Source organism: Brettanomyces bruxellensis, chromosome 9 (genome assembly GCF_011074885.1).
Source record: "Brettanomyces bruxellensis chromosome 9, complete sequence".
NCBI classification, from domain to species: domain Eukaryota; kingdom Fungi; phylum Ascomycota; class Pichiomycetes; order Pichiales; family Pichiaceae; genus Brettanomyces; species Brettanomyces bruxellensis.
In genome coordinates this window covers 1,489,966-1,502,941 of record NC_054690.1, presented here as the reverse complement: position 1 = coordinate 1,502,941, position 12,976 = coordinate 1,489,966, and the positions used below count along the sequence as shown (strand labels likewise).

The window sequence follows — 12,976 nt, the reverse complement described above, 5'->3', positions numbered from 1 at the left end:
TCTCTTTAAGAAATGTTTATATGTAATGGTTGAACAAAAGTCATGGATGGATAAAGAAGAATTTCTGTTCTACTCAATTTCTTTGCTCTGCCTGATTCATACTTTGCCATCGCGAACAGCAAAAATTATAAAGTGTAAGGATGTAATAATGTATTCAATGGGTGAAAAATTTAACCGAGTAGGAGGTGAAGAGAAAAGCTGCAGGAAGATTAAGATATTATCTGCCGTTTCTTTGCATCTACAGGAATAAATAAACCTTATTGAAAGAAGCGCAAAGTGATTTAAGCTAACATATTTGAAATCTTAGTAGAATTTTGAGCAATTTAAATAATTTCGAATTGAAATACGTAAGATCAGATGGGTTTGGACTATAACATTTCAAACAACGAGCAGCAGTTCGTTCTCGATGCTTTAAAGGAAAACACGAGGCTTGATGGGAGGAAACTTTTAGACATGAGAAATGTGGAAATTCAAATATTTCCTGATGAATATGGTCATGTTGATGTGAAACTTGGAAAAACAGAAGTCGCATGTAAGATCAGTGCTTCGATAGAACAACCATACAAGGATAGGCCGTTTGAAGGCCTATTTCAGATAAATACGGAAATATCACCAATGTGCTCACCATTCTTTGAAGTTTCGCAGGGGGCAGCTGGCGGTACAAGTTCACGGCAGACTAGCGAAGAGATATTGATTTCCAGGATGATTGAAAAATCGGTGAGACGATCCAATGCCTTAGATTTAGAAAACTTGTGTCTTGTTGCTGGATCTAAATGCTGGTCTGTGCGGGCAGATCTCCACTTTCTGAATTACGATGGAAACTTTATAGATGCTTCTTGTATTGCAGTTATGACGGCACTTTTACACTTTAAAAAGCCCGATGTTGAAGTTTCCGGTGATGATATTGTGGTATTCGACACAAAGCAGAGAGATCCTGTGCCATTATCTATTTTACATATTCCATTATGTGTTACTTTCAACTTTTACAACCCAAATGGCGACGAGGAAAATATCAAGGGTGAGTCAAACGCTGAACTAATTGTGGTGGATACAAATTTAATAGAGGAAAGATTAAGTCTTGGAAGTATGACGATAACGTTAAATAAGAATCAGGAGGTGTGCCAGTTGTTGAAAAGTGGCGGATTGAACATAGATGCAAGTCTCATAATGAATTGCTGTACATATGCTGCCAAGATAGTTTCTCAGCTTACGGATCAAATCCATCGAGTTTTGAAGGAGGATGAACATAAAAGAATTAATCCTACAGAACAAAAGGAACTTCAGACGGTGAATTCAAGGGAGGCTAGCTGATACCGGGGAAAGCAAGAGGAACATAACAATAGAATAATACAGAGTATAAGTTGATAAGTAAATAAAGCAGACATTTTCTTAGTAAATAAAGACATGAACGAGAAAAACTGAAAACTAGAAATCAAACAAATTAGAAGTTTCGACTGCAAAACGTTCCAAACAACCTTTGGATTGGCCCTTTGTAGCAAAAGATGCACCATCCAACTGTGATCCAGAACTTTAAATAATAGTAATAATAATAATAATAATAGTAAAAGATGAATGAAAGGTGAAAATTCCAATTCATCTTCTTGCAGTCAAAGAAGACCCGAAAGAAGAGAACCGACCAGGGAAACAAAAGAACCCAGAATTGGAAGGCAAGCTAGTCATGCGGGAGAAAAATGAGTGGGAAAAAGAAGACGTACCTGCAGTTAATAAATAAGATGTGCAAAAAGGATAGCTAACCCTTAGCAGTAACTGCAAGCTCAAAATAAAAATATAAGGGATGGTGTTTGATAAATAATCAAGCGAAGAAAAAGAGAAAAAGACCAATCATAAATAAGGTGCAAAGTTCATTGCAAAGCGTTTAATCTTTCTCCCTTTTCTCCCACTTTATGTAAGCAGGGCCAACTGGCAAAACAACCATAGAAGTGTAGTCAGGCTCAGGAACCTTACTTGTCCACTTAAAGTTACGAATGAAAGTAACCAAAAGTGTACCCAACTGGGTGTATGCAAAGTGCTCACCAATACATCTGTGTCTACCACCACCGAATGGCAAGTATGGAGAAGAGACACCCTTGGAGATCTTACCAAAACCGTAATCAACAGTTTCCTCTTTCTCATCAGCGTTATCTTCCTTCTTGAAACCACCTCCGGCACCTCCCAACTTGTCCCATCTGTGAGGTTCAAAGTGCTGGGAGTTAGGGAAGAATTCCTCATGAGTCATAGACCAACCAGGAGAAGCCAAAACGAAGTGACCGGCAGGAACAACATACTTAGTACCAGGAACAGGCAAGTCATGAATAACCTTTCTGAAGACAGAGTGTAGAGGATGATGCATTCTCAAAGTCTCACGGATCGTGTTGTTCATAAGAGTCATCTTTTGTAGATCTTGCCACTGTAGTGGCTTGTCACCAATGGTATCCTTAATTTCCTTGTAAAGTTCTTCCTGCAAATCTGGTCTTTCACCCAAGTGAAGAAGGAACCACGAAGAAGTTGCGGCAGAAGTGTGCTGACCACCCATCAAGACACCAACCATCAAGTTGGCAATCTGCTGGTCAGTCATTTTGGTTCCATCCTTGTACGTAGAATTGTTCATAAGAGCATCGACAAGATCTCTCTCATGAGTTCCAGACTCCTTTCTTCTCTTGTTGATAAGCTCCATGTAAGTGTTGGTAATGTGTGCGTGGGCTTTATCTCTGAGTTTGTATCCTGGTAATGGCAAGTATGGGAAAGCAAAGTTCAATGGAGTGAATCCCTTATCAAGATCGCTGTACCATCCAGCATACTTAGCATTAAGCATGTTTCTCAAGTCCTTACCCATCAAAGATCTAGAAGCAGTGTACAAAGTCATTTCAGGCTGAGATTTCAAGACATCAACCTCACCTTTTTTACCTTGGAAATCAGGACTGGTCTTGAAGTACTTCATGATCTCATCAACCATTAAAGGAACATATTGAATGAACGACTCAGTGGTGAGAGCAACCTTTGCAAACTTCTTCTGTTCCATCAACTTCCAGTTAGGAACATCGTAGATAACACCCTCACCGAAAGCAGGAGTAGTCAAATTACTGTAAGCAGCTTCAGCGGACACATCAGAGAGTTTGGCATTGAAAACGAACTCGTGACCCTTTGGTCCCAAGTACACGGTCATAACTCTTCCAAGAAGCATGAAAGAAAAGCAGTCACCATATTTTGCACGGCAGTTGTCGAAAAACTCATATGGTTGCGTACCATAAGTGACAGCAGAACCAACCCAAGGAATCCAGTAGAACACTAATGGAACTCTGTCCTTTCTCAAGGAAAACAAGAACTGCCAGGTAATGGAGTAGATGAATGGGATGGAGATGATGATAAAAATCTTTTGTAGAAGTCCCAATGATAGGAACCACGATAATGCCAATGTGGCATAAGCATAAACTGTTTCCACTAGAGATTCAACCACCGACATCTTCAGTGTTTGTTCACTTCTCCTATATGGTAATGATAACGAGTCGGAAAAGTATTCGAAACAACAGTAAGAGTAATGGAGGAAGCGCTGAGTAGTTAACAAAAGACAGGAGAATTTTCAGCTATTATAGGAGACGCAGAAAGAAATAAAATTTAAATTTAAACATGGATAGGGAACGAGATGGCTTCAATGGAAAGAGCACCGCTAAAAAAATTTTTTGTGAGAACGAATCATTTATTCAGCAGTGGTAAAACAGTACTTTTGGTGAACGCGACTATGCGGAATTGTGCCTTGATCTGTACTCAGCTGAACGAAAACATATGAGAAGCGAAATTTCCCAGTGGCACACCACTTTTTCGTATACGCTCGTTTAGCATAATAAAAAATTACGGTGATTGTTTGATCTGACGGACTGCTTCAGATTCAGGTCGGAGTTTATCAAATATTGCTGAAATATGGGAAAACGAGGCTAATTCAACTTTATTATAAGGCCCGGAAAGTAGCGTGAGATCCCGCTGTACGATGAATTGACCGTTAAGGTCGTTTTTTCTTTCACCTGTCTGCGATGATTACGATAATACAAGTACAATCATTGGTTCAATTTTTTTGGTGCTAAACCTGGTGGGGAGCGTTCTCTATTGATATATTTTCCGCCTTGACCGGATCATCGTTTGTGAATATCCCCAATATAGAGGCTAAAAAAGCATATGAATTAACTCGGTAACTTGTAGATAATTTAACGTGGTGTAAAGGTGTTTCTACTCAATATTAGTAATAAGGTTAGGATTATGCTTCTTTTAAGTTGAATGCCAATGCTGTTCAATCGTGAAATTTGTCAGCAGTGCTTTTCAGTACTTTCTATGTGTTTTGCATACGAGGCAAAACGAAATGTAGAAGAACAAACATTCGAGTGATTTGCGCGAGGCAAACTTAGTGGTTTGTGCCAAAGTTAAGTTGATAACACAGCCTACTTGCTTTACTCTACTCGTACTTAGTTCGTCTATAATAAATATATTCTGCACCAATAGTCCAGTTTATAACAATTTTAATACCGAAATGTTATACCGTAAACAGAAGACTGTCGGCAATATACAAGCATTGGAACTTTTTTCAATCCACAAATGGTGTCAAGATTACATTAACAGCATCTTCGCCCAACAATTCGCTGTTCTCGATCAGCATCAATATGTACAAACATCTTATTTTCAGTTCAGTCTTTCGCTATTCTCTCCTCGTATGATCTACGGGAAAATATTGGAATTTTACTCTCAGGGATCTTCACCGCGTGTGTCAATTGAACTAGCTCCTTCATAATATCATCATGCTGTTTGTTTTTGCAATCTATTTTCTTGGTTTTACCATCCTTGAAGTACACCTTCAAAATACTTGGACATTTGAGCTGCTCCTCCTTCGTAGGACAGTCAACCCTCTGCACCTCAATCGGTAATTGCGGATTATGAAAACAAATGGTACGCAAGTTTGTTGTCCAAAATTTTCTCGCCCCCATATGCCCATATGCATTCATCTTCTTAAATGTAAGCTGAAGCTTTCCCACATTGTCAAACTTATAGGCAGAATCTTTGTAGTTTGCCAGTATATTTAAATGCGCAAACTGTCTCTCATAACGAGACTTTGGCAATCCCTTCAAAAAAAGTGGTCTAGCTGAGTCTGCAAGTTTCTGATATGGCATGCTGTGTGTTTATATGGTTTAACCCTTCTATTATTATTTTACTGATAAAACGTGTACTGTAAATGTTTCCAACCATAATGTAAATGGTTGTCGTTGTTGTAATGTTCACTGTGAGAAATGCTTCTGAAAAAAAAAAGAATGGACAAGAATATGTGTATGTGCAAGGATGTGCACGAGTGTAAGCGAGCTAAATGGATGAATGCCAATTTTAAGTATCTTATAATGCATGGGAGTGGGATTAAGCTTCATACACCTAATACGAGGAAGCAATATATTATTACTTATTAAAAAAGGGTTTGTATATTTTCATCTACTCCCAAAGTTTTTGAGTGCACATAAGATGCCCCAGCCTCCGAATTTGCATGAAATATTGACTCCCATGATTGGATCAACCCCGATACCAAATTTATCACCCGAGCTACAGGAAGATCATAATTCATCATATTTCGATACACCTTCACCAGATCGACGAATGGGAGATGGACAAGGCAATTCAAGAAGTCCAATAAAGTATACTTTGGTTAATACACAAGGCAATGGATCAGCCAAATATGACATTCAAGCAAGCAAGTTAACTAGCATAATAGATGCACATCAGATGAACCTTCCGGAATTAAGCACTATACAGGCATCCTTGAAAGAACTAAAGAAGACAAACACAACAAGAATACATGAACTCGAGGAATACCTCAGGAAACTCAGGCAGTCGAAATGATTGGTAGGGGATCTGTTATATTATCGAATGCACACCTATATTTATATATATATATATTTACATGAATTGATCAGAGTTACTCCATCTAAATATTCTGATTTCAAACAACCCTTGGGGCAAGAGAAACAATTTTGTTGAAACTTTTCTTTCTAAGCTCTCTAGCAACAACACTTGATACACGAGTTCCAATTGGTTCATCCTTTTGATTCACAAGGACACATGCATTGTCATCAAATTTAACCACTGTTCCATCAGGACGTTGGATGGGAGACCTTGTTCTAACAACGACTGCCCTACATATATCACCTCTTTTAACTCTATTTGCAGCTGCCGCACCTGTGATTTGTGAAGTTAAAGGTTTTGCATCTTGCACAACAACGACTATTTTATCTCCGACATGAGCACAGTTCTTAGGACTTTTTCTTAACACTTTAATACACTCGGCTAGCTCTGCGCCAGAGTTATCGATCACTTTTAGCATAGTTTTTAAATAAATCATATCGAATAGATACAAATATTCTTTTTGTATTGTAACTTGAAGGATATACTTCTAATGTGAAGGTAAAATTCAAAAGAATGTGAAACTTAAGAATAACCTGATTTGTGTCAATTATCCCTTGATCAAAGATCCCTCACAGTAAAGGTGTCCCGTCCACTCTAAAAGAGACACACTGTTAATGCTGTGTGGACTTGAATATGTGGGAAAAGGGGGAAAAAAATAGGTTCAAAATTAATTTGAGGAAAGCAAATAGTTGTGCAGGGATGAACGAAAAAGTAGTTTGCCTATTTTCTTTTCCAGAAAAGCCTAACGCGTTACACGTAGTAGTACGCGGAACATGTTACTAAGTTCTGGATTTCATCACATTCAAGCAATCTTTGAAAACACATTCTTTGGAACATTCTTTTTAAAGCGGCAATATTTTGTGTGCAGGGCTTGTATAATATAAATTGAATCGGAAAAATTAAACATAAAATGGAGGCTATACGTGTTAACGCTAAATATATTGAACAGTTTCCTAACAGGACAGTTAAAGTGATTGGAAAACTAGAAAACTTCGATGCTTCTTCAAAAACAGGTGTGCTGCAATCCAATGGAGTTGTGAATTTAAAGTTTCCGGCCAACTCCCCATCATATACAAAGGGTAAATGGTACGAATTTGTAGCCACCGTTGATGGCACCGATTCCAGCTTGAAAGTTATTGAAGGTGTTGATATGGGAGACAAATTAAATGAAAAGGCAGTGAATAAGATGGTTGATTTGTGCCACAAGTTTCCCGAGTTGTTTTACGACAAAAGCGTCAGTGCTTAACTGATAAGCCATTTTGTATATACGAGATATATGGTATGTTAATGTATGGGGTGATTAGATTTAGTAAACGTGTATAAGAAATACAGAAGAGGAAACAAACAAAAACAAATAAAAAAAGCTAGTAATGAACCCAACGAACCCCATTGATATTGCTGATCCACGGGGGAAGAAAGAGAAGAGACCTAGAAAAAGACGCTAAAGAATGATTGCCTAATCGTCCCATCTTCTCTTCTTAATAGTCCTAGCAGAGCCCTCCAAACTGGCGCTTTGAAGTCTCTTACTTGCGGGATACCATCCAACAGCACTTGGAAATGGAGCTGGAGTAGCATCGTTCACTAATGATTCCATAGTGTAAGACCAACCTGGAGTAATTGTTGATAGCACGACGGGTGACTTTTTGTAAGTGGAATAATAGGTAACTGCCGAAGAAGGGAATCTTCTTGACCATGTAGTCACAGTTACAGTGGAACCAGGCTGCATCTGCATTGGAGCATATCTGGTTTTTCCAGTCTGCGAGACGTATGGAACGGAAAACGATGCGGAATTAACAGAAGACGCAGGAAGCGAATATTGTGCATCTGGGGAATCACCCGAACCAGAAGCCGCGGTACTTCCCGTCAAGCCGGTAATCTTGAAACGAGGGGAGTAGTGAATGGAATATCCTCCCGTACTAAACGTTGTATAAACTTGGATGTAGAATTTACCTGAGGAATATTTAGATGCATCAAACTTGGCACTGTACTTATTTCCACTAAGCGACGAAGCAGAAACAGCACTCGACACAGCGACAGAAACGATATCAGAGTTTGGACCTGTACAAAGTTTAAATGTAAAGGTACTTGCTTCAGAAATATCGGGAGACGATCCATCATCCTTCCAAGCAATAGAAATTGAAACCTCTCCACTGTCTGCAGTCACAGATGTAGACGAACTTGGAGAACTAATATCAACATCGGCTTTACAAAATGTCGCAAGCGTGGTGAGAATAAATGTAATAAGTGAAAAACGCATCTTTTGAGTGTCTAATCACAATGCTGTATGCAAAATCAATAACTGAATGGAATTTCCAAATATAATAAAATAGGTTAACGGATAAACAATATCACCTATCAACAGGCACGTTTAAGACTTGATGAATATATGCTATGGTGGTATAAGTCTTATCAAATGGCTCAACAATTTTCTGCTTTTTTTTGTGTATCCAAGACACGCTGTTCCCGTCAATAAAAGGCTATGCTATTTTCGACTCTTTTGTGAGCGAAGGAATCTGAATAAAGATGCTTGAATACTTGCTTTTTCGTTCTTAAACAGTAGCACGTGAACTAGTATTCAGTTAGAATCGATATCGGCTGAAACCCGGATGGGTGACATAGAGAAAATAGAAAGGAAATAGGAAGGATAAAGTTTCAATGAAGGCATATATGATTCGAATTTGCAGGCTTTGCAAAAAAAAAAAAAAATTTAAGGTATTCTGCCCAATCTAAATTTATCGCGGTGCGCAAAAGGAAGGAAAAAAAATTTCAATCAATGCACAGCCACTATGTTGTTCCAATGGTGTATTTCGATTTGAATCAGAAGCGTGTCTACTGCTGCGCTTAAGTAACACAATAATATTTAGCGCTCTGTCATAATTTATGGTCAATTATATATATAGACTACCACAATGTGGAATCCATCGTTAAGATTGCCAGAACAAAAAGAACAATAATGATGAAACTGCAATACTTTCTTAAGAAGCATCCATACGCCATAATTATTATTCATAATGACTAAGCTTAAAGACTAGACGCGCTACAGTAATCACCTATGGTATTCTTATTTACGGACAGCCAGCCAATTAACTTTAAGCATTAATTAGCTGTCCAATAAACTCACCGACCTTGTCACCCTTTCTCATTAAAGCCTCACCAATCAAAAATCCGTAAACACCCTGTTTCTTGTAACTGGCAACATGTTCGACTGAAGATATGCCACTCAATGCTAGAAGTAAAGCATCACCCCCTTTAGGAATAAGTTTCTTCATTGTAGTAGTCGTGTCTAGATCCACAGAGAAATCGTTCAAATTTCTGTTATTCACACCAATAACCTTAGCTCCAAGCTCTAAAGCCGATTTTAACTCTGCAGGGGTGTTAACCTCTACTAAAGGCTCCATATCAAGGGACCGCGCATAATTAAAGAGAGTTTTAAGTTCCTCCGTTGTGAGCATTTTCACTATAAGAAGAACAGTATCGGCACCAGCTAAACGAGCCTCCAAAATTTGGTACTTAGAAAACACAAACTCCTTCCGTAGTATACATGGTCTCTTCTCTCCCTTCACAATTTCAACTGCCTTTCTAGCAAGTTCTAAATCCTCAATAGAGCCATGAAACCAATGTGGTTCAGTAAGAACAGATATAGCGGAAGCACCAGCTTCAGCATATCTTGTAGCTTGTTCAGCAGCATTAGCATTCATGTCTATGTCACCCTTTGAAGGTGATGCTCTCTTAATTTCACTCAAAATGGCAGCATTACCCTTCCTGATATTCTCCGAAAGCTTTTCGTAAAGGTTTAGAGGCTTCTTTGGTGCTATACCAAGCTTATAGTAAGTTTGCAAGTCCTCAAATGTTTTTCCTGGTGCCTTCACAATCTCCGCATAATCCTCTCTTCTCTGTTTGTATATTTTCTGCAAAATAGAAGCCTTCTTATCGCTTTCAGGTTGTGCTTCATCCTTTCCATCCCAGTATCCACCATGCATTTTCAAAATGTTACGCACCATTAAATGACCTTGTTCAGTCAAAATGGATTCAGGGTGGAATTGCACACCTTCGATAGTGTACTTCTTGTGACGGATACCCATAATAACGCCATGGCTTGTCTTTGCAGAAACCTGCAAGCATTCTGGAAGAGATGATGGCGATCCTGCCAAAGAGTGATATCTAGTAACTGCAACTCCTTGAGGAACATCCTTGAAAACACCTTTTCCATCATGCTGTATTTGTGATGTCTTTCCGTGAACAATTTCTCCAGCATACTCAACGTTACCACCAAAAACATCGTAAATGCATTGCTGACCCATACACACACCAAATATTGGAATCTTACCCATGAAGTATTTAACGGCCTCTCTGGAAATACCCGCATCAGTTCGAGGATGTCCCGGTCCAGGGGAAATAAGAAGTATATCTGGATGAAGATCTTCGATCTGCTTCACTGTGATAACATCATTCCTGAAGACCAAAACATTGGCTCCTTCTTCACAGAGATATTGATATAAATTCCAGGTGAAAGAGTCATAGTTATCAATCATGATCACCTTTTTAGGTATCTGTTCATGTTCAGCAGCAACCATTTTTTTTAATAACCAGACTCAATGATATATTTCTTAGCTTTACCTGTCCAAAATGAACCTTAGTTGAGGCTTTTTGATGATAGTTAATCTGCTAACTGCAAACTCACGGATAATAGAGTACATAGGATGACTAAAAAATATCAACAGCGAAAAAAAGATGAAAAATACCACCGCCTGGAAAGGGAGAAAAAAAAAAAGATATATATTTCACTCTAAAAAAAATTACACTGCTAGAAGAAATCAGGTATTATGACCACATAAACATATAATTATGTAACACAAAGAACTGAAAATATGCAGTACTATATTGCACTTATTGCAAAGAAGAAGCTGTTTAGATTTATACTTATAAGGGGTAAAGAAACAAGCAGTGGGGTAAGAACTATGAGGATCAGATAAACCTATTAAATGGTTTGAATACTGATTTTCTTAAACAATCTTATATGCAGTTCAGCTGAATTAATATATTTGTAACATCATATTCAGGACAAAAGGGGGCTTTGAATAAAGGTAAGATTCTTTTACATACTAAAGAATTAGCCTGAATCCTCTACCTCATTGGGTTTCAAAGTCGTGAAAACAGTCATGTGATGCATTGACACGTGATTTGCTTTTTTTGTGTTCTCGGCCCGAGGTTCTCCACATTTTATAGATCTTGCCATCAGATTGCTGGATGCATCACTCGTTTCTTTTACAAAAAAGACATATATCCCACATTTCGTTTCAAAAAAAGGATCAATTTCTCTAAAAATAAACTATCAGAGCATTAAAAGCTGAATTCCTAAAAATATATGTCTTCGAGATACAGAGTTGATTATGCCCTTAAAAAGCATAGACATGATGAATTTATTCAATTTATAAAATCACTTTTATCCACACCTTTTGTGTTATATGCTGTGAAGCCGGCAGGTACCATTTCAGATGTTGAGGAGATTATGGTCGACTCAGAGGCCAGAAGAAGATATGCGGAAATTTTCCACGATCTCGAGAGTTTGGTGGATAATCATATCGAGATGACTAATGCAGGTGTGCCTGAGCTTTCCAGATTGCACCAACATGTTCCTTCAATTGGAACATTTTTCACTCCTTTACCCTTGGAAAAAGCATTCTATATTGAAGATGAGCGTAGAAGTATCAGCAAGAGAAGACTGGTGGCTCCATCATTTAATGATATCAGATTAATATTGAACACAGCTCAAATAATATGGCTTGCTACCGCATATCAGACAGGTAGATCTACAAATAGATATCTTAAGATGAAGACGCACGGGCTTTCAAGTATGACAACGACTTCAGAGGAGGACCGGCTGAAATTAATCACGTTTGATGGTGATATCACGCTTTATGAAGATGGAGAGAACATCGAGTCAACATCCCCAATCATCACAGAGCTGGTCAAGCTACTTTCTAAAGGAATTTACATTGGCATAGTTACAGCTGCCGGCTATAAGGCAGAAGAAAAGTACGAAGAGAGGTTTTACGGATTAATTGAAGCTTTAAAAGAGTCCACCTCACTTGAAAAGCCGCAATGTGAGAATTTGCTCATTGTGGGCGGAGAAGCAAACTATGTCATGCGATACAATAACGAGAAAGGCGGATTGGTGAAAGTACCATCAGAGGAATGGATGCTAGATGAAATGAAGGAATGGAAAGAGGAAGACATTGAGGAATCCTTAGATTTCGCCGCAAAAAAGTTTGGCACACTTATCAAAAAGTTACGGCTACATGCCACCGTTATGAAGAAGGAAAGATCTGTTGGAATAGTGCCAATGGAAGGTCATAAGCTCATTAGAGAGCAGTTAGAGGAGGTTGTGCTTAGAATTGATAGAGACCTGAGACGATTCCAACCTGCACAAAGATTGAAATGGTGTGCATTTAATGGAGGATCAGATGTTTGGGTCGACATCGGCGACAAATCTTTTGGTGTTAGGATTCTTCAATCATATATAGCCAAACACCAAGATATTGTTGTCGGACCAAAAAACACTCTTCATGTCGGGGATCAGTTTGCCTCTTTGGGAGCTAATGATTACGCTAGCAGGACTGCGGCGGCAACTGCCTGGATTTCGAGTCCTAATGAAACAAAAAAGCTTCTTCGTGACCTTATTAGCTTCATGGATGATTGGGCTACTTTTTAACTAAAAATCTTAGCATGTCTTTTTTCCCACTTTTATTTATTTTTTTTTTTCCTTAGACGCCTGATCACTTATTGGCCTTCTACTCAAGCCGCGTTTTACAGATAATAATAACAATAAATAATAATGATAATAATAGTATCTAAATTTTTTTTTCTTATTGTGTAATCATATTATCGTGAAATCGGTATGGTATCTTCATATCTGAGACGCACTTAATTTACCGGCTACCTCCTAGCTAAGCCAGTCAAAGCGCCTTTCCAACATTGCTTTCATTTACATTTGCTTTCTCCTTTTCTGATATATCTTTTGTACAATATCTATAAATTTTATACTACC

The 12,976-nt window shown here is 38.3% G+C and overlaps 9 protein-coding genes across 9 annotated transcripts; 4 read left to right on the top strand and 5 right to left on the bottom strand.

The window, feature by feature from the left end:
- Nucleotides 1–357: 357 nt before the first annotated feature.
- On the top strand, nt 358–1,311 carry BRETT_002516 (uncharacterized protein; the record flags this gene model as incomplete). The annotated part of the gene is made up of 1 exon (XM_041281041.1): nt 358–1,311. The coding sequence occupies one exon, from the start codon at nt 358–360 to the stop codon at nt 1,309–1,311; it is 954 nt and encodes a 317-aa protein (XP_041138832.1).
- Nucleotides 1,312–1,876: 565 nt separating this feature from the next.
- ERG11 (Lanosterol 14-alpha-demethylase) lies at nt 1,877–3,460 on the bottom strand (the record flags this gene model as incomplete). The annotated part of the gene is made up of 1 exon (XM_041281040.1): nt 1,877–3,460. The coding sequence occupies one exon, from the start codon at nt 3,458–3,460 to the stop codon at nt 1,877–1,879; it is 1,584 nt and encodes a 527-aa protein (XP_041138831.1).
- Nucleotides 3,461–4,670: 1,210 nt separating this feature from the next.
- On the bottom strand, nt 4,671–5,150 carry BRETT_002514 (uncharacterized protein; the record flags this gene model as incomplete). Its single annotated transcript, XM_041281039.1, has 1 exon — nt 4,671–5,150. One exon carries the CDS (start codon nt 5,148–5,150, stop codon nt 4,671–4,673), a length of 480 nt encoding a protein of 159 aa, XP_041138830.1.
- A 340-nt stretch (nt 5,151–5,490) lies between these two features.
- On the top strand, nt 5,491–5,865 carry BRETT_002513 (uncharacterized protein; the record flags this gene model as incomplete). The annotated part of the gene is made up of 1 exon (XM_041281038.1): nt 5,491–5,865. The coding sequence occupies one exon, from the start codon at nt 5,491–5,493 to the stop codon at nt 5,863–5,865; it is 375 nt and encodes a 124-aa protein (XP_041138829.1).
- Nucleotides 5,866–5,965: 100 nt separating this feature from the next.
- Nucleotides 5,966–6,346, bottom strand: BRETT_002512 (uncharacterized protein; the record flags this gene model as incomplete). The annotated part of the gene is made up of 1 exon (XM_041281037.1): nt 5,966–6,346. The coding sequence occupies one exon, from the start codon at nt 6,344–6,346 to the stop codon at nt 5,966–5,968; it is 381 nt and encodes a 126-aa protein (XP_041138828.1).
- Nucleotides 6,347–6,838: 492 nt separating this feature from the next.
- Nucleotides 6,839–7,174, top strand: BRETT_002511 (uncharacterized protein; the record flags this gene model as incomplete). The annotated part of the gene is made up of 1 exon (XM_041281036.1): nt 6,839–7,174. The coding sequence occupies one exon, from the start codon at nt 6,839–6,841 to the stop codon at nt 7,172–7,174; it is 336 nt and encodes a 111-aa protein (XP_041138827.1).
- A 210-nt stretch (nt 7,175–7,384) lies between these two features.
- BRETT_002510 (uncharacterized protein) lies at nt 7,385–8,185 on the bottom strand (the record flags this gene model as incomplete). The annotated part of the gene is made up of 1 exon (XM_041281035.1): nt 7,385–8,185. The coding sequence occupies one exon, from the start codon at nt 8,183–8,185 to the stop codon at nt 7,385–7,387; it is 801 nt and encodes a 266-aa protein (XP_041138826.1).
- Nucleotides 8,186–9,017: 832 nt separating this feature from the next.
- On the bottom strand, nt 9,018–10,502 carry TRP3 (anthranilate synthase / indole-3-glycerol phosphate synthase; the record flags this gene model as incomplete). The annotated part of the gene is made up of 1 exon (XM_041281034.1): nt 9,018–10,502. One exon carries the CDS (start codon nt 10,500–10,502, stop codon nt 9,018–9,020), a length of 1,485 nt encoding a protein of 494 aa, XP_041138825.1.
- Nucleotides 10,503–11,293: 791 nt separating this feature from the next.
- BRETT_002508 (uncharacterized protein) lies at nt 11,294–12,640 on the top strand (the record flags this gene model as incomplete). Its single annotated transcript, XM_041281033.1, has 1 exon — nt 11,294–12,640. One exon carries the CDS (start codon nt 11,294–11,296, stop codon nt 12,638–12,640), a length of 1,347 nt encoding a protein of 448 aa, XP_041138824.1.
- Between the last annotated feature and the right edge of the window lie 336 nt (nt 12,641–12,976).